We start from the raw sequence: 23,891 nt of genomic DNA, 5'->3' as shown, positions 1-23,891 counted from the left end.
TTATCTGTTCCACTGATATTCCTTTTTCGGTCACATATAAACACACACACTCGTTCATAACAGATCTATATGTGTATCCTACTAAACACACAAGCACACCAGTTCATCCAAGAGCACAGCAGTGGCAGACTCCCTCGTTCACCTCCTGCAAATAAGTCCTCTCCTCTGTAGCATCGCTTATCCCTACCTCACACCATTTGTACTTGCCGACATCCATCTATCAGACTGAAGAAGAAAGCTGTATTATATTTAAAACGGCCTAGATGTTGGTACTGATTTTCTGGGCCAGTATCCTGAGGGATATTTCTGTGAGTGGGGATGGCTTTGGAAGTCTTAGCTTTGAGGTTAAGAAGCAGAGCTGGTTGTTTAATGAAAGGGACAGCTCCATACCTTCCCCTGTGTCTCACAGAAGATAATGGAACAAAAAGAGCTTGTTTCCCTAGACATACTCTGTGCTGAGCTGGCCTTGTGTGACCAGTACAAAAACTAGGACAAGCTCTGTCTCTGAGGAGTTTTGGGGAAGACCGCAAGCTCCTGTGCAACCTCGGCCTCACCTCAGCCTGTGGAGCCAAAAGTGGCCATGATCCATGTGGGCTTTGTGAGGTGCCACTGTGTGGCAGTAGAGACTTGACAGCACTGGGCTGCTGGCTCCAGGGCTGGAGTCCCACAGTCCTGGGATGAAACCTGGCTCTGCTACTGAGAAGCTGACACACAACCTGGAACGAATCAGTCAGTCCCTATGCCGTGGATCGAACTGTGTTCCCCGCTCCCCACCGAATTCATATGTTGAAACTCTAACACCCAATGCGATGCTATTTCGCGATGCGATATTTGAGCCGTAATTAGGTTTAGATGAGGTCATGAGGGTGGGGGCCTTATGATAGGATTAGCGTTCTTATAAGAAGAGGGGCCGGGTGTGATGGCTCACACCTGTGATCCCACACTTTGGGAAGCTGAGGCAGGTGGATTACTTGAGGTCAGGAGTTCAAGACCAGCCTGGCTAACATGGTGATACCCCATCTCTAGCAAAACTACAAAAATCAGTTGGGCATGGTGACAGGCACCTGCAGTCTCAGCTACTTGGGGGGCTGAGGCAGGAGAATCACTTGAACTTGGGAGGCAGAGGTTGCAGCGAGCTGAGATTGCACCACTGCACTCCAGCCTGGGTGACAGGGCAAGACTCTGTCAGAAAAAGAAGAAGAGTAAGAGAGACCAGAGTCCTTCTCCCTCTCTCCAGCATCTCAGGAAACAGAGAGAAAGAAGCCAGGAAGAAGGTCCCCGACCCCGAGACCTGACAGTGTGGCACTCTCCTCTTAGAGATCCAGCTTCCAGAACTGTGAGGAGATACATGCCTGCTGTTGAAGCATCAGCTGATGGTATTTTGGAATGGCGAAGTCACCCTGGGAGCCTCAGTCTCCTCACAAGCAAAATGGGGAACTGTGGCCCAAACCTCACGTTGGAAGGATGAGCGACTTTCACATACATAACCTGTCTAGGGCAGTGCTTGGCGTGTAGACCACACGCACACATTAGCTGCTGGCATCAGTGGCCTCCATGCAGGAGAGCAGGGCTTGAGGTTACTTGTGTGTCACACGTGGGATATAAGGAACGGGTGCAGCTCACGTGCAGGGTTTTCATTTGACCATGGGCATCTTTGGCATTGCAACAGGGCGTGGAAGAGAAAGGCCCAAGATAAGGGCGATCCTCACTTTGGTGGCATAGGAACCAGGCTACCCCGCTGTCTCATCTGGGATCACCAGCATCTCCCAGCCAACACACACCTGCCTCAGTCCCGGAGCGCTGGCGACCTCTGGTGGTGAAAAAGGCAATACGCTTTGTTTTCAGTCCATCTTCGTTTCTGTGGGGAGGAAAAAGATAAAATTTGAGGACCTCACAAGAAAAACATTACTATTTTGGCTGTGATGGTATCATGCCAAGTCACAGAGATGGGGGAAATTCAGGTGCAACTCTTCAGGGCCTGGCAGGAGCGCACGCTGCAGTGGCGGCTGCCTTTCACACTGTCCCCCGCAGAGGTCTTCTTTGGGGTACAAGTTCCACGGTAATAATGCAGAAGTGGCCTTCTGCAAACGCACTGGGGTCGCTGGTCCCCAGAGGCTGGCTGGGCTCATCCTGGCTTTCCACCTATTGGAAGGCTTTGGGGCTGAGTGGTTTTATTCAATTCCGTATCCATTTCAGTTAGTGACCAGCCGAGACTTTTGAATAGAGTTACAGTTTGGGCTGAAGTAAGAGACAAGATTCTCCAGAAGGTTAAAAATTAGAAATGAAAGGACAGCGTGATGGGCTGAATTCTGTCCCCCCAAATTCTTATGTGGAAGCCCTAACCTCCGATTCCTCAGAATGTGACTGTATGTGGAGACAGGGCTGTTCAAGAGGTAACTGAGTTAGAACGAGGTCATTAGGGTGGACTCTAATCCAATCTGACTGGTGTCCTTGTAAGAAGAGGTGATTAGGACACAGACACGCACAGAGGGCCGGCCTGCTAGGACACGGGGAAGACAGCCCTAGGAGGGGGCCTCAGGAGAAATCAGGCAGCCCTGAGGGGCGCTACCACCCTGGACTTCAGCCCCCAGGACTGTGAGGCAGTGATTTCTGCTGTTGAGCCCCGGGCTGGTGGTTCAGCAGCCCTGGCATGCCACCATCCCAAAGACCGGCTCAGCCACTGCCCCACACATGATGCTTTGGAAGTGGCCAGGGAGGAGAGGCCCCCGCTTACTTGCCAAGTTGGTTTCTGGAGAGATCCAGGGTTTTGAGCTGCCTGCAGGTCCACTTCTCTTGAGGTGGAAGTGCCGCCAGCTGGTTTCCCTGTAACCTCAAGAACATCAGGGCCTGAGAGAGACAGGGAGGGAGAGAGAAGCAAAGATGGCGTCAGACACAAGCAGGCAGGGGAAACTGAAGAGCCAGTCAGTTTCCCGACCAAGCACAGTCAAACAACTCCAACCAATTCACCTTCACACCGCTCCCAATAGTGTGGGGCTCAGCAGTCTCTTCAAACGCAAGAAATGACCACACACGGAGCAACGGGGCTATCTACAGGAGCACTTCCCTCCAAGTGAGTGAAAGGCAATTGTTCTAGAGTGAAAGCAGCCAGGTAGTTGTGAGCATGAGGGATTCCATTCTTAAGAGTGCTGATTGGCCGGGTGCAGTGGCTCAGGCCTGTAATCCCAGCACTTTGGGAGGCCAAGGTGGACAGATCGCCTGAGGTCAGGAGTTTGAGACCAACCTGGCCAACATGGTGAAACCCCATCTCTACTAAAAGAATACAAAAATTAGCCGGGAGTGATGTGGACACCTGTCATCCCAGCTACTCAGGAGGCTGAGGCAGGAGAATCGCTTGAACCCGACAGGCAGAGTTTGCAGTGAGCCAAGATCTCGCCACTGCACTCCAGCCTGGGCAACAGAATGAGACTCTGCCTTAAAAAAAAAAAAAAAAAGAGTGCTGATTATTGGAGGCCTCTCTGGGGAAAGTGCCAGTCTCTGATGGTTCGGGGGACACCGGGTCTCACTGGTGAGGGTGGCGTGGGGTGTATTCGGCACAGTGCTGGTGTCCGCTGCCTCTTGGTGGGTGGCCTCCTGGGCCGGCCCAGGTCTGGGGATGGGGGTGGCAGTGCCACCAAGGGTAATGGCCCTAACTGCGTGCCCTCCTCTAGCTGTTATAGAGTCCTAAGCTGGGTTCCCCAGGATTATCAGCATGTCTAGAGGGCCTCTCACGGGTACCCCTCCCTCAGCCCCACTGCAAACAGACCCTGCAGGGAACCCAGTCACTCATGGGGTGAGGTACTATCTGGGACCTGTAACATGTTTCATTCGTCTTTGGCTATTATCTCTTTTTATTTACTTTTTTAGAGACAGGGTCTCTCTCTGTCACTCAGGCTGGAGCACAGTGATCTGATTGATCATAGCCTGCCATGGCCTCAAACTCCTGACCTCAAGCTGGCCTCCCATCTTGGCCTCCCAAAGTGCTGGGAGTACAGGTCTGAGTCACCATGTCTGAGCCTTCATGCCTGGCCCATGTTTTCCTTTACAGGAGTGCCACAGACATGCTGTCACCCTGCTTGAGGACATCACCACAGCCACCAACTGTCCCGTCCACAACCAGGGTGGCCTCAGGAGGGCCACAGTCTGTTTGTGGCCCTACATGAAATTCTCCATTCCTGATGGTCTGTCTCTTGTCTTGTTGAAGGGGCTCACGCCACCGCCCGCCATCAGAACCACTGCAGCCAGGCCCCATCTGCTGAAAATCTATGGAGGTCCTGCCATGTGCCAGGCCACAGAGCTCCCCAAGCCCCCACATACCCACCCAACCCTTCCCAGTGTGGAGGAGGAGACCCTGAGCAGACACCCATTCTGCAGGTCCGTGGTGATGCTGGGAACAAGGCTTCGCCTCTCCTGATTGGCTGCTTCTGAGCTCTGGGGGAAGCCCAAAAACGGAGCCTGCGAGTTGTTGGTGTGAAATCTGAGAAGACAGGCTGAGAGCAGGGCCCGATGGCTGTGGGTGAGGCCTGAAGGCCAGGAGGGCCCTGTGAGGGGTATGATGTGGGACCCCCGAGGGCGGCCCCGTGTGGCTCTTTTCCTCTGAGTAGTGTAGGCCCTGTCCCTGGGTCCCTGGCTTTGCCCTGTGCTTGTCAGGAGCCTAGGACATGACAGCCCCTCCTCTCTGAGGATACACACGCTGAAGGGGCTTTCGCTACCTTGTGGTCGTCGCTGCACGCAAGAGGCCACACCAGGCCTTGGAGGAGAGCTCATGGGGGCCCGGGCAGTGGCCTGGCAGGACCAGGGGCTGATGCTGGTGCAGGATGGCCTGGGCACTCTGCCTGGGGGTCCACCACAGGGCCTCTGGAGGGACTGCTCTGATGCCTTAAGCAGGCACTGATGGGACCCCTTCTGGGGCTGGCCCAGAGCTCCAAGCAATGAGTATGCTCCACGGCCTGCCAGCCTAAGGACCCGCCAACCACCTAAAACAACCTAAAGTGAGAAGGCACCTCTGTGCTGGGGTGGGCACACAGGGCTCTGGGGAAAGGCCTTCCTGGAGCTCACAGGGTCCACTCAGCTTCATAGACGGGCAGGCTGTGGACTTAAAGAAAGTCCCAAGGGATACAAACCATCACCCACAACCCCACATAGCTGCGTTTGCTTTCCACGGGCCGCCCTCAGCACCGTTCCCAGCCATGCGTATTTTTGACAGCTGAACTTTTTCTTCCTTTTCCTCTTATATTTGTCTCAGAAGCTCAGGAAAAGCACATGGATTTTGCTGCAACGTGGAGCAATTTTCTCTCAAAAGCTGAAAATGAGGAAGGAAGGAAGGGCTATGAGGCTTACATCAAGCTGGAAAAGTCCCAGGGGAAGTTCTTTCAGCGCGTTTTCTGAAAAATCCACATCCTTCAGGTGATTTTTCCAAAAGAGAGCCATTTTGTCTGGCAGACATTCCAGGGCATTTCTGGAAGCTTTACAACATTTCTAAGAGATTGAAGAGAAAAAATATGTATATTAGTTAGCTCTTTAAATGCAGTGGTGCCTATGAGACTGTTTCCAAATTGCATGTTAAAAATAGACCATTACACGACGTTGTGTGATGGAGGAGACTGAGTGCTGTTGGGGGGCCACACACCCTCACGGTCCGCATCCTCCCGCCCCTGCTCCAAGGAAGGGACAGGAATGGGGTTTACTGGGGGAGCTCATGGTCTTTTTCCTTAATTCCAGAACTTCCGGCCCATTGTCCTAGGAAATAACAGAACAATTCAGGACTGCGCTGGAGTGAGAAGCTGGTTTCCCACACACAAATGGTCAAACCAGGAATGCTAATGACAATGATGGAAAGTTTCCTGATTTAAAACCAACAACCAGAACATGCACGCACGCGAGCTCACGCACACACACACACACTCTTTATGCTGTTCCATCTGTTTTAACCAGCAAAATTTCCCAGAAGCAAAAACCCCATTTAATCAGCAGTGCTGTGAGTGCAGATTGATGATTTCTCAATCTTAGGTGACAGTTGTTCTAAAAGAACTGAACTCTGTTTTTTCAGGCACAACGTGTTCTGTGCCAGGGTGCAAGCTGTCCCTAGGTAAAGTTCTGTGGTTGTTGTGGGGTGGCTCTTGAACCCAGAGCCAGGCAGGCTGGCTTTCAGGTGAGTCACCTGCCTGGGACACTCAGCCTCGCTGTATGCTCAGTGACAGGGCTACAATGTGGGAACAGGTCCCGCTACCCGGCTTGGCTGCCGAGGGGCTGAGCTGCCCTGATGCACCCGAAGGCTCTCGGAGGCTAGCTGAGACACAGAGTTGACCGTGGCTTTCCTGACTTTTGATACGATACTCACCAAAGGGCAGGCCCAGGGATCTGGAAACACCTTTAGGTTGTTTCTGGAGACATTCAGAGAATGGAGAGACTTGAAAGTGTGAAGAAACAGGGCAGGGAGTTCTGTCAATTTATTGTCAGACAGATCAAGTTCCTGTAGCTTCCGTAAACCGATCCAGTTAGTAGCTTAAAAAAAAAGAGTCAAAGTATGAATTGGTAAAAATCTCTCTACCAAGGAGCAAACGACGAATTCATTCAGGTCACCAACGAGGAAACATACCATTTTCCTCTTCAAACAGTTTTTCTAAACAATTTTTTGAAGCTGACAGTTTCTGAAGTTTTGAGAGATGCAAGAATCCAGGCGGGAGGTGGGACAATTTGTTGCTGGAAATGTCAATTTCGAGTAGCCTGGGGTGGAGAAGAAGGCAGGCAGCTGTCAGGAGGAGGAGGGAAAACGCCAGATGGACATATTGTACAACAAGGAGGTGTATTTTTTTTCTCTCATTCTCCCTGTGCAAAGTTAGAGTGTGCACTGCAAATGTTGTGCATATGATTTTTAATTCATTTGCGTCCTGTGTAGATAGAGACAAATCTCTCATTGGTGGGTCCCGGGCTGAACCACAGGGATTCTAATCCTTCGTACGCATGTAATAGCAAAATGAGTGGGTGCCCTGAACGCTGCTGAGGCACCACAGAGCAGGGCTCTGAACCTTCTGAACCTGTCCGTCTGGCCCAGGGGAAGGGCCCCACTTGGATGGCACTTGTATTTCAGTTCTGGCGTGCAGCCTTCTTTCCTGTTCTCACTTGGGCATCCCGTGGGTTACCGTCTACCCCAAGCTCTTTCCAACATTCTTGTTTTTTTTTTTTTTTGGAGATGGAGTCTTGCCCAGCCTGGAGTGCAGTGGCACGATCTTGGCTCACTGCAACCTCCACCTCGAGTTCAAGCGATTCTCCTGCCTTAGCCTCCCGAGTAGCTGGGATTACAGGTGCCCACCAGCATGCCCGGCTAATTTTTGTATTTTTTAGTACAGACGGGGTTTCACCATGTTGCCTAGGCTGGTCTCGAGCTCCCGACTTTGGATAATTTGCCTGCCTTGGCTTCCCTAAGTGCTGGGATTACAGGCGTGAGCCACCGCGCCTGCTCATTCTTGGCTCTTAATTCACTTAAAGCCTTCACTTAAAAATCAACTCAACCCCTTTATGGAATGAGGACTTGCAGATACATATTCTAAAGAAATCAAATAAGGTTCTTGCCCTTCCCATGCAAGCTCAGGGGTAAAGCTCAGGCCTTCTCCCAAGGCCTCCCGAAGAAGCAGGCCTGGGTTGCCCACAAGGTCCACCTGCTGCCAGAGTCCTGCAGAGTTAACCCTTTCTCTGAGGCCCTTCCCACTTTCCCTGGGAGGTGGAGTAAAAGCTGGTGCCTCAGAGCCCCATTGCATCCACCAGCCTGGGAAGGTTCGGCTGCTCTCATCTGATTCCTGCACAGAACCGAGGCGAGCATCTCAGGCAAGGATTCTGCATGGCCACAGATGAGCAGTGTAAACTTGAGCCAGACAAATGATCTCTCTAGACCTCTCTGTTTTCACCTGAAAAGAAGGCTGGCTCAAGGGCAGGCAAAACTCCTTCTATTTTAGCCAGAACATTTTGCCCTCCAGGGCCCGCCCTCCCCCCCCCCCACACACACAAAATACAAGCCGGGAGCACAACGGTGACAGTGGGGTCACATACAACTCCGTGCACACCCCAGGGAGCCACCTGGAACAGATAATTTCATCCGATGACTGCACGCCAGGGAGCTCCCCCAGGTGATTGTCCGAGAGGTTCAGCTTCCGGAGGTTGATGAGGCCCCAGGGGATGACGGAGGGGAGGGTCGCCAGGCAGTTGGCAGAAAGGTCGAGCTCCGTGATCTGGCAGGAGATGTCTATGAGCCAGTCTAGATCCACCCAGGGCAATCTGAGGTGGGACCATTTCACGCGGAGCGCCTGGTAGTGGAGAGAAGGGAAAAGCACACTTGGAGGGTGAGCTCAGGGCTCACATGGGCTAAGCAAGGGTTAATCTGAGTGCACCTCTGTGTGCCTGCTCCAGCTGGGGTCCCAAGAGGCCTGCACATGTCCCTCTCTCCCCCACAAAGCCTGCCATGATGGCAGGCACAGAGGAGCTACCTGTTCCCATCTGCACTTACAAACTCACAGGCAATCTGTGCACAGCTCCTGCAAGTCACCCTCCAGCCTCCAGAGGGAGCTGTGGGTGTGTGCTCAGGGCCACCCATTGAGGCGGCTCACAGGCGGGGAGCAAGCGCCCCAGAAATTGCCTGGGTACGCAGGAGGCCACTGAAGCTCAGAGACGCCTCCCCAGACTGGAGAAGAAAGCTGAACACCCAAACCTGAGTCTCTGACCTTCCTTCAAGGCTGCCTTCCCTGTGATTAGAGGAGCTGCTGCCTGCAGCTGCTGCACGGTGACAAGGTGCTTGGTGGACAGGCTGCTTCTGGAGTGAGCTTGGTATACAAACGGATGATGGCCACACGATATATAAAAATAGAACTCTGACCCACAACCTACAGTGACCTGCCTGGGAAACCAACCTCTTTATCTATAGTAGATAGCCCGGCTTCTTTTTCTTTTTTTTTTTTTTTTTTTTTTGTGCAGTGGCACGACCTTGGCTCACTGCAACCTCCACTTCCTGTGTTCGAAGGATTCTCCTGCCTCAGCCTCCCGAGTAGCTGGGGCTATAGGCGTATGCCACCACACCAGCTAATTTTTTTAATTTTTAGTAGAGACAGTGTTTCACCATGCTGGCCAGGATGGTCTGGAACTCCTGACCTCAGGCAATCCACCTGCCTTGTCCTTCCAAAGTGCTGCAATTACAGGCATGAGCCACTTCTTATTTCTAATAACAACCCAGGAAGCTAAACCATCATTTCCCTAAAAGTCAGTCTAAAATGGCCAGGACTCGGTTAATAACTGACAGCTTCTCTAAGTTTTGTCCTCACTTTCCATTTATGACCAACCAGAGAAAGCCGACTTTGCACACCTACCAATCCCACAGGATGCCCAGCCTGCAGTGAGCCCCCCCCCACCCCAGCTTCTCCATCCCAACAGCCTCCAGATAGGACACACCCAAAGTCTTTCCTCTGTCCCACTAGAAAGCTCCCACTCCTCTGCCAATCTGTGGGTCTCTGCCACATGCAAGTGATGGTGGCTGATGCCCTTGCTGTTGAAGTCCTGCTAAATAAATTGCCTTTGCTCTTCTCATTTCTCATTGGTCTTCCTTTATTTCCACAAGAGGGAGTCAGAAGGGCCAGTGGTTTGCTGGCATGGTGTGGTCAAAGGGACCTGGTGAAATGTATCGGAGCAGGACTTTTTCTTCTTGATTATCGAAGAATATTGGTTTCTGGGGAGAGGAAATCTACTTTTGGGCCTGTCTCTTCGAAGCAACTGGAAATACGTATTGGAAAATTAGAGGAGCAGAAATAAAAACAAAAATGAGTGCGTTGCGAATGGGAATTTGTACCAACCAGGCAGACAGAGGCTGCAGAAAGCTCCCAATAGGCATCCTTATATGGCCACTAGATGGCGACGAGCGCCTGTCTTTATGTTCTCCTTTGCCAACTCCAGGAGTTTGGAAAGACTGCGGCTACACCCTCTCAAAGCTCTGGTCTTTGAATCTGGGGAATGAGGGATTCTGTCGCTCTGTGTCTGTGTCTCTGTCTGTGTCTCTCTGTCTGTCTGTTCACATCGATGAAAGCGGACGGGCAGTACTGGATCAGGAGAGTAACTTCTGAGCCGATTTTTTTTTACACAAGTCACTCAATTGCCCCAAGCCGGTTTCACGGTTACTGTTTCACTCCCTACATTTTTAAAATTTGGACATTTTTTTAAGCTTCAGAAAAGTTGCAGTGGGACACAGTGAATACCTACGCACTCTCCACCCCGACTCACTGACTGTTCAACATCGGCTTTTGCTCCTCTCTCTCCGCACAAATATACACACTTTTCATTTTTGATGAATCATTTGCCAGTAAATTATACATCACGATGCTTCACCCATAAATAGTTCAGCACATATCCCTGAAGAACAATAAATGTTTATACAGGGTAGCCATGTAATTATCACCCGTAAATAGTTCAACACATATCCCTGAAGAACAATAAATGTTTACACAGGGTAGCCACGTAATTATCCTTTTCAATAAGTGTAACATCAATACGATATTATTGAATTCACAGCCCATGTTCAAATACTCTCAATTATCCCAGAAATGCAGTTCATAACTATTTTGTGTCCTGGTCCGGGATGCCATCACGATTGCATTATGTCACAATCCCACACTGCACTGCCTTGTCATGTCCCTTGACTTTTCTTTCATCTAGAAGAGTCTTTACACCTTTTTTTTTTTTTTTGGACATTGTCATTACATTAAGTCCTGGAACTTAATGCAATAACAATGCCTCTTCATCGTGGGCAGAGGCTGGTGTGTTTCACTGCCTGTCTTATAGAAAATCCCATAATCTGAATTTACTCAGCTTTTTCCCTGAAGTTTAGATTCAAGTTAGCTATTTTGGCAACAGCCTTAGAGTCCATGTCGACGGGTTCCCACTGAATCCCACCCAGGGCCCCTGACATCAGTTGATCCTGCTACAGGTGATGCCCTGTTCAGTCTCTTGGTTAAGGTGGTGTGTGTCAGATCCCACCTTTGTAAAGGTTAACATTACACCCTTTGTGATTAGTAAATAATCTGTGGCGTCATATTCTCAGACTATGTGACTATTCTGTATATCTACATCCTTTTGCCCAGTGGGGTTAGCATCCGTTGCTGATCCCGGCCTGAATCAAGTACTGCAATGGTGGTTGCAAAGTCAAAGTTTTGCAAAACGACCTCTCTTTCTACGTGTTAATTACCTGGCATTCTTCTATACAGAAAAGCACTGTCTCCTCACTTCTTTAAGTATCACTAGGGATTCATGGATTCTTTCTTATTCCAAGAATCATCTTTTTTGATGCCCAAGTCACTCCCAATCTGTCCAGGGGGAGCCCCATTTTGGGTGGGAGGGTGCCCTCTCTGTTCCTGTGACATATCACTATCAGTTTTGGGGTACTTCCTTACTTCCTGGCAAAACAAGATCTTCCAGCCTCCTCTTGTACTTTCTAAGCCCGGGCCTTAATTCCCTTTAGCAAAAAAATTGGAATTCAGAAACCAAGATCTGGATGTGGTGTGCTCGCCACTGCTGGGGTGTCACTGCTTCTCAGCCCACTGATGGACACAGCTCTATATTTAACATGAGTGCAATCTGATGCCTCCAGCTCAAAGCAGCAAAGTGGGGTTTTTCCTAATCTTTCAATAATTCACCGTTGTATCGCTCTTCATTCTGTTATTGTTGGTTTTAATCTGTTAATTAAATGGCTTGGATTAGATGATGCCTAGGTCAATTCTCGTCCCAATATCTTTTCTGGTGGTCATCCTGCAAAGTACATGAGGAGTCTTTGGATAAGCATGACAGTCAACCCAGCAACAGGCTCACAGGTAGGACACCATGTGGACGTTGCAATGCCAAGTCAAAAAAGGCTCCACAGGGCCTATCTGCCTCTCCTTCCTGCATTCACAGAGACACACTCAGGTGTCAGGGGCAAGGGCCAGAGAGCCGAACATGGAACCAAGAGGTCCAGACTGCAATCCAACCCTCTCCACTCACTCTGCATGGGCATGATGGTCATTCAATATTGAATGGTTTGGACCCAAACTGAAATGGCAGCCAAACGCAAGATGCAGAGGAGGCTGGTTATGGTTTTGGCTTTGACAACAAATCTTAGGTGTCTATTGAAAAGTCTTTAAATAAACTTTGAGGACCATCATAAAATATACAAAACAACAGCAAAGAATCAACTTATTACTGTGACGTGAGCCAATTATGTCACAAATCCCTTGGGGAAGGGCATAGGTGTGGCTGTTCCTGCAATGGCAGCCTTCCTCCTAATAACTCCTCCATGTCCCCTGAGCTGGAGCTGGAGCCCTGAACTGCAGAAGGAGCAGAGGCTTGGCCTTAGGTAGCTTAACTGCCCACGACTCCATGTGGATTCTGGGCAAGTCGCAGGGGAGGCAGGCACTTTCCTGGGCTCTGTCCAGCTCGAGACCCTTCATATTAACCTCTCCGCCTATCTAGGCAGCGCTGACGCACCCATCTCTCCTATGCTGCGGCAGACAGCATGGCCAACCAGAACCCGAATCGCACACCCACAGTGCAGAGCCCTGCCTGGCTGCCTCCGCAGCTCAACCTCAGGCCCACTATGCAGCAGACACTAAATCAGCGTTTGCAGGCTTAAGCAAGACCTGCAAGCCATCCACTCTGCACTTGTAACCAGATCGATCATCCTGAAACATCAAGGTCTGCTCAAGACCTTTCAGCTTTCCCCAGCCCACTCAGCCTTTAGCAGAACATCCAAAGTCCTTCCTCTGCAGCCTCACAGACCCCTAGTCAGCCCCAACCCACTTTTCCAACTATCTGTCTCCCTGACTCTTTCATAGCTTCTCCCTGCCCACCCAGAGCAGTCTCTGATCTATACTGATGCCCTTTGCTTCCCTGCTGGTGGTTATTTGTGGGGTTAATTTATTCTAGGTGAAAGTAATTAGGGGTGGGGCACACTCGCAAAGCAGGGTATCCAAGGCCAAGGAAAAGCTGCCAATCAAAGTATAGAAACTCCTTGTTCATAAATAAACCGCAGGGCTCACAAAGTGGGCCCAACATTGACATTCATAGGAAGGCTTCAGGGGCTACAAGGGTGTATGTAGCCTTGCTGTTGGTAACTGACTGGCCCATGTGCTCAAGGGGTTGCCAGGGTGCTCTGGGGCTGCAGACCTTCCCTGCAACCCTACTGAAATGTGGGTTATCATAGTGACCAGAGGGGCCAAGATGGGAGGACACTATGGGAAGCATAAGGCAGGCTAGGCCTGGAGCTAAGACAGTGATACCGTTTGGCTGTGTCCCCACCCAAATCTCATCTTGAATGAGAGAATTATGGGTAGCTCCCATTATTCCTATGTGTTGTGCGAGGCACCAGCTGGGAGATAATTAAATCATGGGGTCGTTTCCCCCATACTGTTCTCATGGTAGTAAGTCCCAAGACATCTGATGGTTGTATCAGGGGAAACTGCTTTTGCTTGGCTTTCATTCTCTCTCTCGCCTGCCCCATGTAAGACGTGCCCTTCACTTTCCACCAAGATTGTGAGACCTCCCCAGTCCTATGGAACGGTGAGTCCGTTAAACCTCTTTTTCTTTATTAATCACTCAGTCTCAGGTGTGTCTGTATCAGCAGTGTGAAAACAGACTAACACAGAGGGTCTCTGCACACACTCCTGAGAGTGTGCCTCCTTTCTCCTCTTGGAGAAAGCAGATTTGCCTGTTCCCAGGACTCTTTCTAGGCTTACACCCATGCATTTCTGCAGGACTGATACCCTGGTAAACTCAAGCGTGGAGGGAAATAGTAAAAAGCAGTGGTGGTAGTGTGCGGTCAGTAAAGGAGCTGAGGTTCTGCAGACAAGGCTGGTCTGTTCCCACTGTGCCCTGCGAGCATGATGAAGCAGGAACACAGCCCTTCCCACCTCTGCACCGTGCTGCATTTACTCCCTCCTGGATTCAGTCCCCTCCCTCTCATCCAAATCCTATTTCTCCTGTAAGCCCTGGGTCAGAGATCCCCATCTTCTCTCAAACGAATGCACATGTTATTATGCTGTAACAGGGATACTGTCTTGAACTTGTACCCGTACATCCAACAACGCTTTCTTGAGTATTGCTATGCGTAAACCATTCTGCCAGGCCCTGGGGTGGACATGAAGATGCAGAGGCTGCAGACAGAACCGACACTCAGGAGCTTATAATTCAGAGGGAAGAGGTGTGCCTGTGTGTGTGTGTGTGTGTGTGTGTGTGTGTGTGTGCACGCGCATGTGTGTGTGTGCGCACACGCTCCCATCTGGCTGCCCCAACTCAAACGTTCCTTGACCTTCATGGATTCAAACAGCATGTGACAATGACCACCCGGCCAAGAAAGAACACTTGTGGGGAAACCACCTGTGCTTCCTCTGGGGGCATTGCTTTATCAGAAGAAAGTCATCAATAAGAAATGAGTGGCTGTGTGGACCAATGATTTCCCTGAACATGAGGAAGCAGAGAAAGCAGATGCCGTCAGTTCCCAGAGCTTTTTCTAGACATGAAACCACTGCATTTCTGCAGGCCTGACATCTAATAAACTCAAGCTGGGAGAGAAGTGGTAAAAGGCAGAAGTCCGCAAATATGTTGACACTGCAAATATGTTGACACCCAGAAATCGTTCCCACACATGGAATATAGACACGCTTGGGAATGATTCCTGGGCTGGATGGAGGTTGAGGAGCCTGTACAATTTCTACCTGGTATGGGCTTAGTCTGAAAACTGACTTACAAAAGTTATTTTCTTTTTCAAGCACAGACATTATAGGGTGTCCAGGTGTCCACAAAGTAGCAGAGAGAAAGGAGGAAGAATGCAATTTAAAAAGATGATGCTCAGGGCCAGGTACAGTGGCTCACACTTGTAATCCCAGCACTTCAGGAGGCTGAGGTGGGTGGATCACTTGAGGTCAGGAGTTCAAGACCAGTCTGGAAAACATGGTGAAACCCCATCTCTACTAAAAATATGAAAAATTAACCTGGTGTGATGGTGCACACCTGTAGTCCCAGCTACTTGGGAGGCTGAGGCAGGAGAATCACTTGAACCCAGGAGGCAGAGGTTGCAGTGAGTTGAGATTGCACCACTGCACTCCAGCATGGGTGACACAGACTCCATCTCAAAAAATAAACAACAAAAAAAAAGATGTCCATGCACTTGACATTAAAACACAGCTCTTCAAGCTCTGAAGCCCTCATTAGCCCTCATTATTTACTTGTGTTTAGTCCGGGCAGAATCACAATAAACAAGATTCGGAGAGAACAAAGCCAGCAATTATATAATCCTACCCACCAAGGCTGAGCTGCAGTCAAAGACAGCTGGTTAGGAAGAACCCACCAAATCAACACAGGAGTAGCTAAGCTGCACCCACTCTGGAGCAAGCAGACAGAGAATCTGCTCACACTGGTTTTCAAGCATGAGCCCTTTAAATTTCAGGTCAAGTAAAAGTACCTCTTTCTCCAGAAGGCGCAGTACAATGATTTTGGAAACTTGTTCTCCATGGCAGTGGTAGTGACTCGGGTTGTTTTCAAGAAGGACTGAGTGTATTTAAGGGCAACTGGTTCATTAGAGACTAATGTGTAAGAAGGGTACCATTCAGGAGGGTACCAGCCGCCTTTACATGCTGCTTCTTGGAGATGTTAACCGTAAACTTCTGACAGTGAATGAAGCACTGGGCCACAATGACATCTCTTATGTTATTATGTCAGTGCAGACCTATGGTTGAAGAAAAAGATTGTTTAATGAAAAGCTGGCATCTACAAGGCTTTGAGCCTGGCTTCGAGCCTCAGCAGATGTGGCTGGCACTCCAGCCCAGTGCAGACTCAGAAAAGGATTCCTGGCTCCTGGAACATATGCACACAGTGTGTTCCTATACGATTCTGTGGGGTCAAGATCAGCCTTGCCAGAGTGACGTTGCCATGTCAGCTCCTTATTAGGTCTCACCGACCCCACAAAGCAGAATTCATAGCTTTTTCCGTGTCTCCAACTCCTTGTTCCTGTCAGTTGGTCAGTATTTTGCTTATGAGTCATGAGTAAGAATCTCCCCGCTAGAAACTGCCAATCCTTTCGGAGCACAGACTATGGCTCAGTGACAGAAGGTACAACACAATAAAAGGCAGTTAATAAGTATCTATTCAGCCAGGCACGGTGGCTCAGGCCTGTAACCCCAGTGCTTTGGGAGGTTAAAGAGGGCGGAGCACCCGAGGGTGGGCGTTCAAGACCATCCTGACCAACACGGAAAAACCCCATCGAAAAGAGAAAGAGAAAGAGAAAGAGAAAGAGAGAGAGAGAGAGAGAGAAGAGAAGAGAAGAGAAGAGAAGAGAAGAGAAGAGAAGAGAAGAGAAGAGAAGAGAAGAGAAAGGAAGAAAGAAAGAAAAAGGAAAAGAAAGAGAAAGCAAGCAAGCAGGGTGTGGTGTCCCATGCTTGTAATCCCAGCTAATCAGGAATATGAGGCTAATCAGGAATCACTCGAAACTGGGGTTGCAGTGAGCCAAAATCAAGCCATTGCACTTCAGCCTGGGCAACAAGAGCAAAACTCTGTCTCAAAAAAAAGGTAACTATTCAATGAAGACACACTTGTTACAAGGAAGGGAAATACACAGAAAGTTCTTAAATTTGTCAATCCTTTGCCCACATAAACACCAAGTCTTTCCTTCTGCAGTTAAGCAAAGATTCCTGGGACGATGCCTTCTCCTTGATGAATCAGCCAGTAAGACAAGAGCCACACCCTGATACGCAGAAGAAACAATATGAACAACCAACAGCCAGAGGAGCTGCGGAATCAATGAGTCTAATCTAAAATGAAGAGATCCCCCAAAGGCCTGAAGAACATGCCAAAAGAAGCCCTGAAAACAAAGGTGCTCAGAGCAGCAGGCCCAGAAATGGCATCCGAAGGCTCACCCCAGGTCATCTGAGTGACGCCAGTGATTACAGTAGAGAAGGGGTGAAGGCTGCAGGCAGGGCCTGTGCACTGATACCCGCAAGTGGAAGGTAAATTTTAAGGCTGCAAATGCTCTTCGGGATCCCAGACCACCAGAAGGGGCCCTGAGCAATAGGGAATCAGTGACAGAGAATCGGCAACACCAGAGACAGCAACTCTGTCCCAGCATCCTTGTACACGTGATGGCCAGAACAGAACCAAAACAAACGATGCCTCATCTCTGCTCCCAGGAGAAATCCTCAGTGTGGGTTTTCTAAACGCCTGCTTCTCAAGTCCCTGCACTCTGGTGGAGACAAGCTCTTAAGGAGAAAGGTGGCATTTAAAATAGGAGGATGAGAAGGACACTGTACTCTGACTGGCTGTCTACCTGGCACCTAAGGTGGCCCATGGCAGGTGGATCCAGGCCAAGGCAGTGAAGCAAAGGTGGCAAGGATGGTATGATGAGTTGCAGTGTGCCCCTCCCAAAAGATAGGCTGAAGTCCTAATGCCCTGTACCCCAGAAAGTGACCTTAATTAAAAACAGAGCTCATAGCCCAGGCGCAGTGGCTCACGCCTGTAATCCCAGCACTTTGGGAGGCCGAGGCGGGTGGATCACGAGGTCAAGTGATCGAGACCATCCTGTTCAACATGTTGAAACCCCGTCTCTACTAAAAATACAAAAAACTAGCTGGGCATGGTGGCGCGTGCCTGTAATCCCAGCTACTCAGGAGGCTGAGGCAGGAGAATTGCCTGAACCCAGGAGGCGGAGGTTGCGGTGAGCCGAGATCGCGCCATTGCACTCCAGCCTGGGTAACAAGAACGAAACTCCGTCTCAAAAAAAAAACAAAACAAAAACAAAAAACAACAAAAAAAACAGACCTCATCTAGCCAAAATGAGGTTATTGTGAGGGCTCTCACCCAATATGACTGGTGTCCTTATGAAAAAGGAGAAATTTGAACAGAGAGGGAAGACAATGTGAGGACACGGGGAGAAGTTAGCAGATAACTGGAGAGATGTGGCCACAAGCCAAGGAGTGTTGGGGACCACCAGCAGCCCCCAGCAGCTGGAAGGGACAGAAAAGACCCTCCCTCAGGGCTTTCAGGAGGAGCCGACCCTGCCAACACCTTGACCTTGGACTGCTGGCCTCCAGGAGTGTGAGAGAATAAATTTTCTGTTGTTTTAGGCCAACCAGTTTTGGGTGCTTTGTTATAACAGTTCTAGGAATTCAGATGGTAATGAGTCAAGGGAAGAAAGGGGAGGTTGGGACCTGAGAACTGGGAACATTGCATTGACACAGATTATGGCCATGTTCACACAGTTCACAAAAGGAAAGGCAAGAAACGGACTCTTGAAAGACAAAAGCATTTCTATTGAGATAAGTAGATCAGAAATGTAATTTTAAAAGGTAATGACAATGACCAAAAAAATCAGCCATTAAATTTGGGGAAAGCGTGTGAGGACTCTATGGTGTAAATGGAGAATTTCAGAAAGGACTTGAGAATAAATACCACAGGGAGCAGGGAAAGGAGAGACAAGAAAAGGGGGGACAGTCACCTTCTTTTTTTTTTTTTTTTGGCGAAGTCTCATTCTGTCACCAGGCTGGAGTGCAGTGGTGCGATCTTGGCTCACTGCAAAATCCGCCTCCCAGGTTCAAGCAATTCTCCTGCCTCAGCCTCTCGAGTAGCTGGGACCACAGTCACCTGGCACAATGCCTAGCTAATTTTTTTTTTTTTTTTTGTATTTTTAGTAGAGATGGTGTTTTGCAGTGTTGGCCAGGATGGTCTCGATCTCTTGACTTCATGATCCGCCTGTCTCGGCCTCCCAAAGTGCTGGGATTACAGGCGTGAGCCGCCGTGCCTGGCCGACAGTTTCCTTCTAATCTTAGAGGGGTTTACTCAGTTAAATAAAAGACTAAATGAGAGAAAGCAACGAAGTCAGTTTTGACAATAGCTTGTCTGTTAAATTTATTGTAAATATCAGAATTAGTGGTTAGCTGCCAATATGTTTAAACAAAGAAAGGAAACACTACCACAGAAACCAGATAAATGAGAAACATAAGCACAAAAATAACTTACAAGATACACTTCTGATTGTATCTTAATCGACATGTAACTGTAATAAACAATCAACATGTAACAATCTGCCTGAACAATCAACAGGTAACTATTTGTATTAAACAATCAACACGTAACAATCTGCATTGAACAATCAACAGGTAACTATTTGTATTAAATAATCAACATGTAACAATCTGCACTGAACGATCATTGTAATGATCTGTGGCTACAAGTTCAGACAACAGACAAACAATCTGGAAGTAGAAATGTAAGATTTACTTACCAATATAAAAATTATCAGTGACGCAATCCGAGAAAAAACAAAACACCATATGAAACAAACAGGAAAATAAAGAATTAGCTCCCAAAGGCTCCTAATTCAATATGATTGTTTCTCCAATCAAATATTTTAAATAACAAATAGTCCCTATGTTATGTAAATGGTTCCTTAATACAGGACTGGTTTCATTTTATGAGTCAAAACCAGTTACTTTGCAACGGCCATTAAAATTCCAGGCCAATTACATGTATGTACATGGATGCAGAAACTACAACAAAATATTTAATCAACTACAACAACTAAACTCAAAGATTTAAGTTCTCTAGCCAGATAGGGTCTATACAAAGACAACAGCATGGCAGTAATTTAGGGAGAAGCACAGCATGTTCTGTCAAAGAAAGGGAAACAGAGCTCCTCTTTTAAGCAAGTGAATGCCAAAAAATGTGTTTAGTAAAATTCATCGCTTTTTCTTTGCTAAAATCTTTAAAAAATAGGTAGAGAGGTTTTTAAAGCAAAAAGCAACATTGTACCCTTTTTTTGGGGTAATATTTCAGTCATTCCTTTTAAAAACAGGAAACTTACAAGAAATCTCCCGTCACTAGTTCCAACTTAGGAATTTTGCCAATAGCTATTTGAGAGAGAGGAAAAAAAGCAAGAAATAAAAATATGGTGTCTGCAGTTAACTAAGCTACTTAACTTGCTTTTGAGAGAGCCCTCAGTTTTCTCAACCTGTAAATAACAACAAAACTTCCACCTCACAGGTTGTATAAGAGATTAAAATAGAATGTTTGGCAAAGTACTTTTTAAAGCTATGAGACCCTATGTAAACAGAAGGGAGGTTATTACATATAAAAATTTTATCCATCCATCCATCCATCCATCCATCCATCCATCCATCCATGCAACCATGCAATCATCCATCTATCTATCCATCCATCCATCCATCCATCCATGCATCCATGTAACTATCAACCCACCCATCTATCCATGCAAACACGTAACCATCAAACCACCCATCTACCTATTTATCCATCAATTCATCCATCTACCATCCTCCTATCCATCCATCCATGGAAACATGCAATCACCCATGGAACCATGCAACCATCCACTGACCCATCTATCCATCCATGCAACTATCCATCCATTCATCCACCCACCCATCCATTATCCACCTACCCACCTATCCATCTTGTTCCAAGCCCTGCACCAAAGGGCAAACACAGGGTGAGCAAAGTTGGCCATGGTTTCTGCTTTGAGGAAGGTTCTAGTCATGTGGGGAAATTGATTAAAGAAGAATGTCACCCACACAGATAACCCCAAACTTTGCTTGGTGCTTTGAATAAAACTGACAGGAAGTTCTGAGACATACAAGGTTGGGATGGGGCTCAGTGACCAGGCCTGAGGGTTAAGGAAAGCCTTCCTGAGGATGTTGTGTAGGGATCTGCAGGGTGTTCTGGGTCAAGGAGCAGCAGTGTGCCGAGTGCTGAGTGCTGAGGAGGTAGGCTTGCTTTTTCCTGGCTAGGTGTGGTCTGTTTGCTGGTACAACATGGACAGTGTAGACTATCTCTGCCACCAGACACGTTGGTTCCTTTCTCTTCTCTTCTCCTTCTCCTTTTTCTTCTTTCTTTCTCTCTCTCCCTCTTTCTCTCTCTCTCTCTTTCTCTTTTTAGACAGAGTCTTGTTCTGTCACCCAGGCTGAAGTGCAGTGCACGATCTCAGCTCACTGCAATCTCTGCCTCCCGGATTCAAGCGATTCTCGTGTCTTAGCCCCACAGTAGCTAGGATTACAGGCATGCCCCACCACACCCAGCTAATGTTTGTATTTTTAGTAGAGATGGGGTTTTACCATGTTGGCCAGGCTGGTCTCAAACTCCTGACCTCAGCTGATCTACCACCTAGGCCTATCAGAGTGCTCAGATTTCAGGCATGAACCACAGTGTCCAGCAAACATATTGGTTTCTTTCCCCCATGTTGTCTTATAATAAATAGCAGTGCTTTGACCATGTTTGTGGCAATCGCTATTTATTTCATTTGAATTATGTCCTAGAGGTATCCTTGAGAAAGGAAATATCAAATTCTGAACAGTTCACTGGGAGAAAAGAGGTTTATAGCTTTTGCCACATGATGCCAATTCCTTTCCACACATATGGAACCAATTTACATTGCCAGCAGCAAGTCACTGATGTGTCCACGGCTCCATTGCCCTGCCAGATGTCTTACTCAGTGTGTCTATTTATTTTTCCTAGTTTAATAGGTGTGTGACTGTACTTGCAAGTTGTTTTAATTTGAATTTCTGTAATTGCCAGTAATGTTGTATATGTTTCCATGCCACGATTTACTGCTGGTGTTTTCTTATATGTAAATTAACTGTTCATTTGTCTCAACGTTTTCCTCAGTGGAACCTGTGAGCAATGTAACAGCCAGGGCAAGAGTCTGACCCATCACTGCGGAGTCCCAAGCATCTAGCAGGTGATTTACAAATCTTGGCTAAATTAAATTCAATCATCAGCTGACATGGAATTGCATCAGTGATCTACCTTGGATTTAAGTGTTTGTCCGTTCTTTTTTCCGAAATATTTTCCATGTCCTTTCCTTTTAAAATGATGTTTAGTAGAAATCATTTTGCTTTAATATTCATGTCATTTCTGACCATATATCTTCATATACATTTAGAAATTGAAAGGCAATCATCTCCCACTTATAACTGGGATAAACATGCTTTTAAACATATATATGTGTGTCTGTCTATATATATAACATCTATATAGATTATATCAATAATTACATCTATATATTATATATAATATTATAGATATTATCTGTATCTATAGATATGTACATTCTGATGTTTCCAGTGCTTAGTGCTAATCCATCTAGAATTGATTTGCATTGTAATAAACTGTGTTGATACCCAACAATTCTCACAGCCTTGGATAATGGTGGTTTTTGTTTTTTGTTTTTTTTTTTTCTTTTTGAGATGGAGTCTCGCTCTGTCACCCAGGCTGGAGTGCAATGTTATGATCTTGGCTCATTGCAACCTCTGCCTCCCAGGTTCAAAAGATTCTCCTGCCTCAGCCTCCCAAGTAGCTGGGGTAACAGGTGCATGCCACCATGCCTGGCTAATTTTTTATCTTTAGAAGAGGTGGGGTTTCACCATGTTGGCCTTGCTGGTTTCAAACTCCTGACCTTGTGATCCACCTGCCTCGGCCTCCCAAAGTGCTTGGATTATAGGTGTGAGCCACTACGCGTGGCTCAATATTTCTTACTGTTATTCTCTTTCTTATTCTATTCTCATTACATCTTCTAGTTTGTCATTTTAGTTCAAATAACAGTTTTTCTGTTTCTGCCCATCTAGCTTAATCATTTTCTCTGTTGTTAACTAAATACAAGTGACCGATATGCTCACTGCTTTGTGGGAGGTCTTAAAATCCAGCAGGACAACATGAACACCAGACCGAGAAGGCCTGTGCTGTTCCCATTCACTTATTCTGTCGCGTGGCCCTGGCTACCCAAGTTCGAGTTCTGTGAAGCACTAACAGACACATGAATAGTGTCACACGGGTCTCCTATTCTACAGGGAAAGCCTATGGGCAGAGGACAAGGACAGGTGAAGCTTCGGTATTTGGAACCTAGGGAAAATGGGCATATGTTTGGAACGTAGAGAAAAATGGGCATGTATGGAACAATTGGCTGAATTGTTCAACAGGGCACAAGACAAGTGGAGCTGGTGGAAGGATGCTGGGAACAACCCAGAGTTTGCTTTCGTTACTCTCAGAGGGTAGGGGAAGGGCCTCCTCTTCTGCTCACACAAGTGACTGCTGAAAAGGCCAGGCCATGAGGTGTCAGGGTCCATGCCCCAGCACTGGCTCCTACCATGGGGGCCTTGCTGGGCCAGGCTGAATTCTGGAATGCCAGTGCCCACCTGTGCTCCTCCAGCAGTACCATCCGCTGAGAAAAGGGTAAGTGGCCCCAGGGCAGTGGTGATGTGTGCAGAAGTGCTCTGCAATTTACAAAGCTCTGGAATAACACCCTCTGCACCAAATGTGAGGTCCTACGTAAGACAGGGATGTTTCCCAGAGGCCTCCGGCATCCCTTAGGAAAGGCCATCAGCTCCCGGCCATCAGGCATGAGCACGCAGCCCTGGCTCAGGTACCTCCATCAGCAGCTTGCACGGCCCCAGCAAAGTGCCTGCCTTAACTCTGAGGATGTGCAGCTGGGCTGCTTGGGCTCAGGCACTGACACACAGACCCGAGGGGTGGGGCACCAGGAACTTGCAAGCTACATAAGCCATGACTGACTGATCCAAAAAGTAATAATAAATGTCCCTCTCTTTTTAGGTTAGCTGCCAGATTTGAAATCATTAGAGACTTTTCAAAGGAAATTAATAATTTCCCCATTCGGTTGTTTGAAAGTTAATTTCAGGTCTGGTCTACTTCCCACACTTAAAACAGCTCCAGCGAGCCTCGGCCTAGTGCTCTAACTGCTGAACAGGGATGGACATCGTGGTTAATCTGGGATCTGATTAGGCTTTTCCTGGCATTTCTGAGTTTTCCTGTTCCTTTCTGGGTATGACAACATCAAAGCATTGAGCCGTTTCTCATGGAAACACAGCTAAACATTG

General features: G+C 47.9%; 1 protein-coding gene across 4 annotated transcripts in view; it reads right to left on the bottom strand.

Moving 5' to 3' along the window:
* Positions 1 to 23,891, bottom strand: part of LRRK1 (leucine rich repeat kinase 1) — a 173,377-nt gene that overhangs the window by 74,255 nt on the left and 75,231 nt on the right. For all 4 annotated transcript variants that reach the window (XM_074400107.1, XM_074400106.1, XM_003940541.4 and 1 more), the window contains 6 exons: positions 8,071 to 8,297; positions 6,596 to 6,723; positions 6,338 to 6,501; positions 5,338 to 5,475; positions 2,735 to 2,847; positions 1,782 to 1,858 (listed from right to left, as the gene is read on the bottom strand). In XM_074400107.1, coding sequence (XP_074256208.1) covers positions 1,782 to 1,858; positions 2,735 to 2,847; positions 5,338 to 5,475; positions 6,338 to 6,501; positions 6,596 to 6,723; positions 8,071 to 8,297 — 847 coding nt within the window. The remainder of the gene's footprint in view (positions 1 to 1,781; positions 1,859 to 2,734; positions 2,848 to 5,337; positions 5,476 to 6,337; positions 6,502 to 6,595; positions 6,724 to 8,070; positions 8,298 to 23,891) is intronic.

This window comes from Saimiri boliviensis, chromosome 5 (assembly GCF_048565385.1).
Source record: "Saimiri boliviensis isolate mSaiBol1 chromosome 5, mSaiBol1.pri, whole genome shotgun sequence".
Lineage (NCBI taxonomy): Eukaryota > Metazoa > Chordata > Mammalia > Primates > Cebidae > Saimiri > Saimiri boliviensis.
The sequence above is the reverse complement of the archived record's forward strand: the minus strand, read 5'-3'. Positions and strand labels throughout refer to the sequence as shown.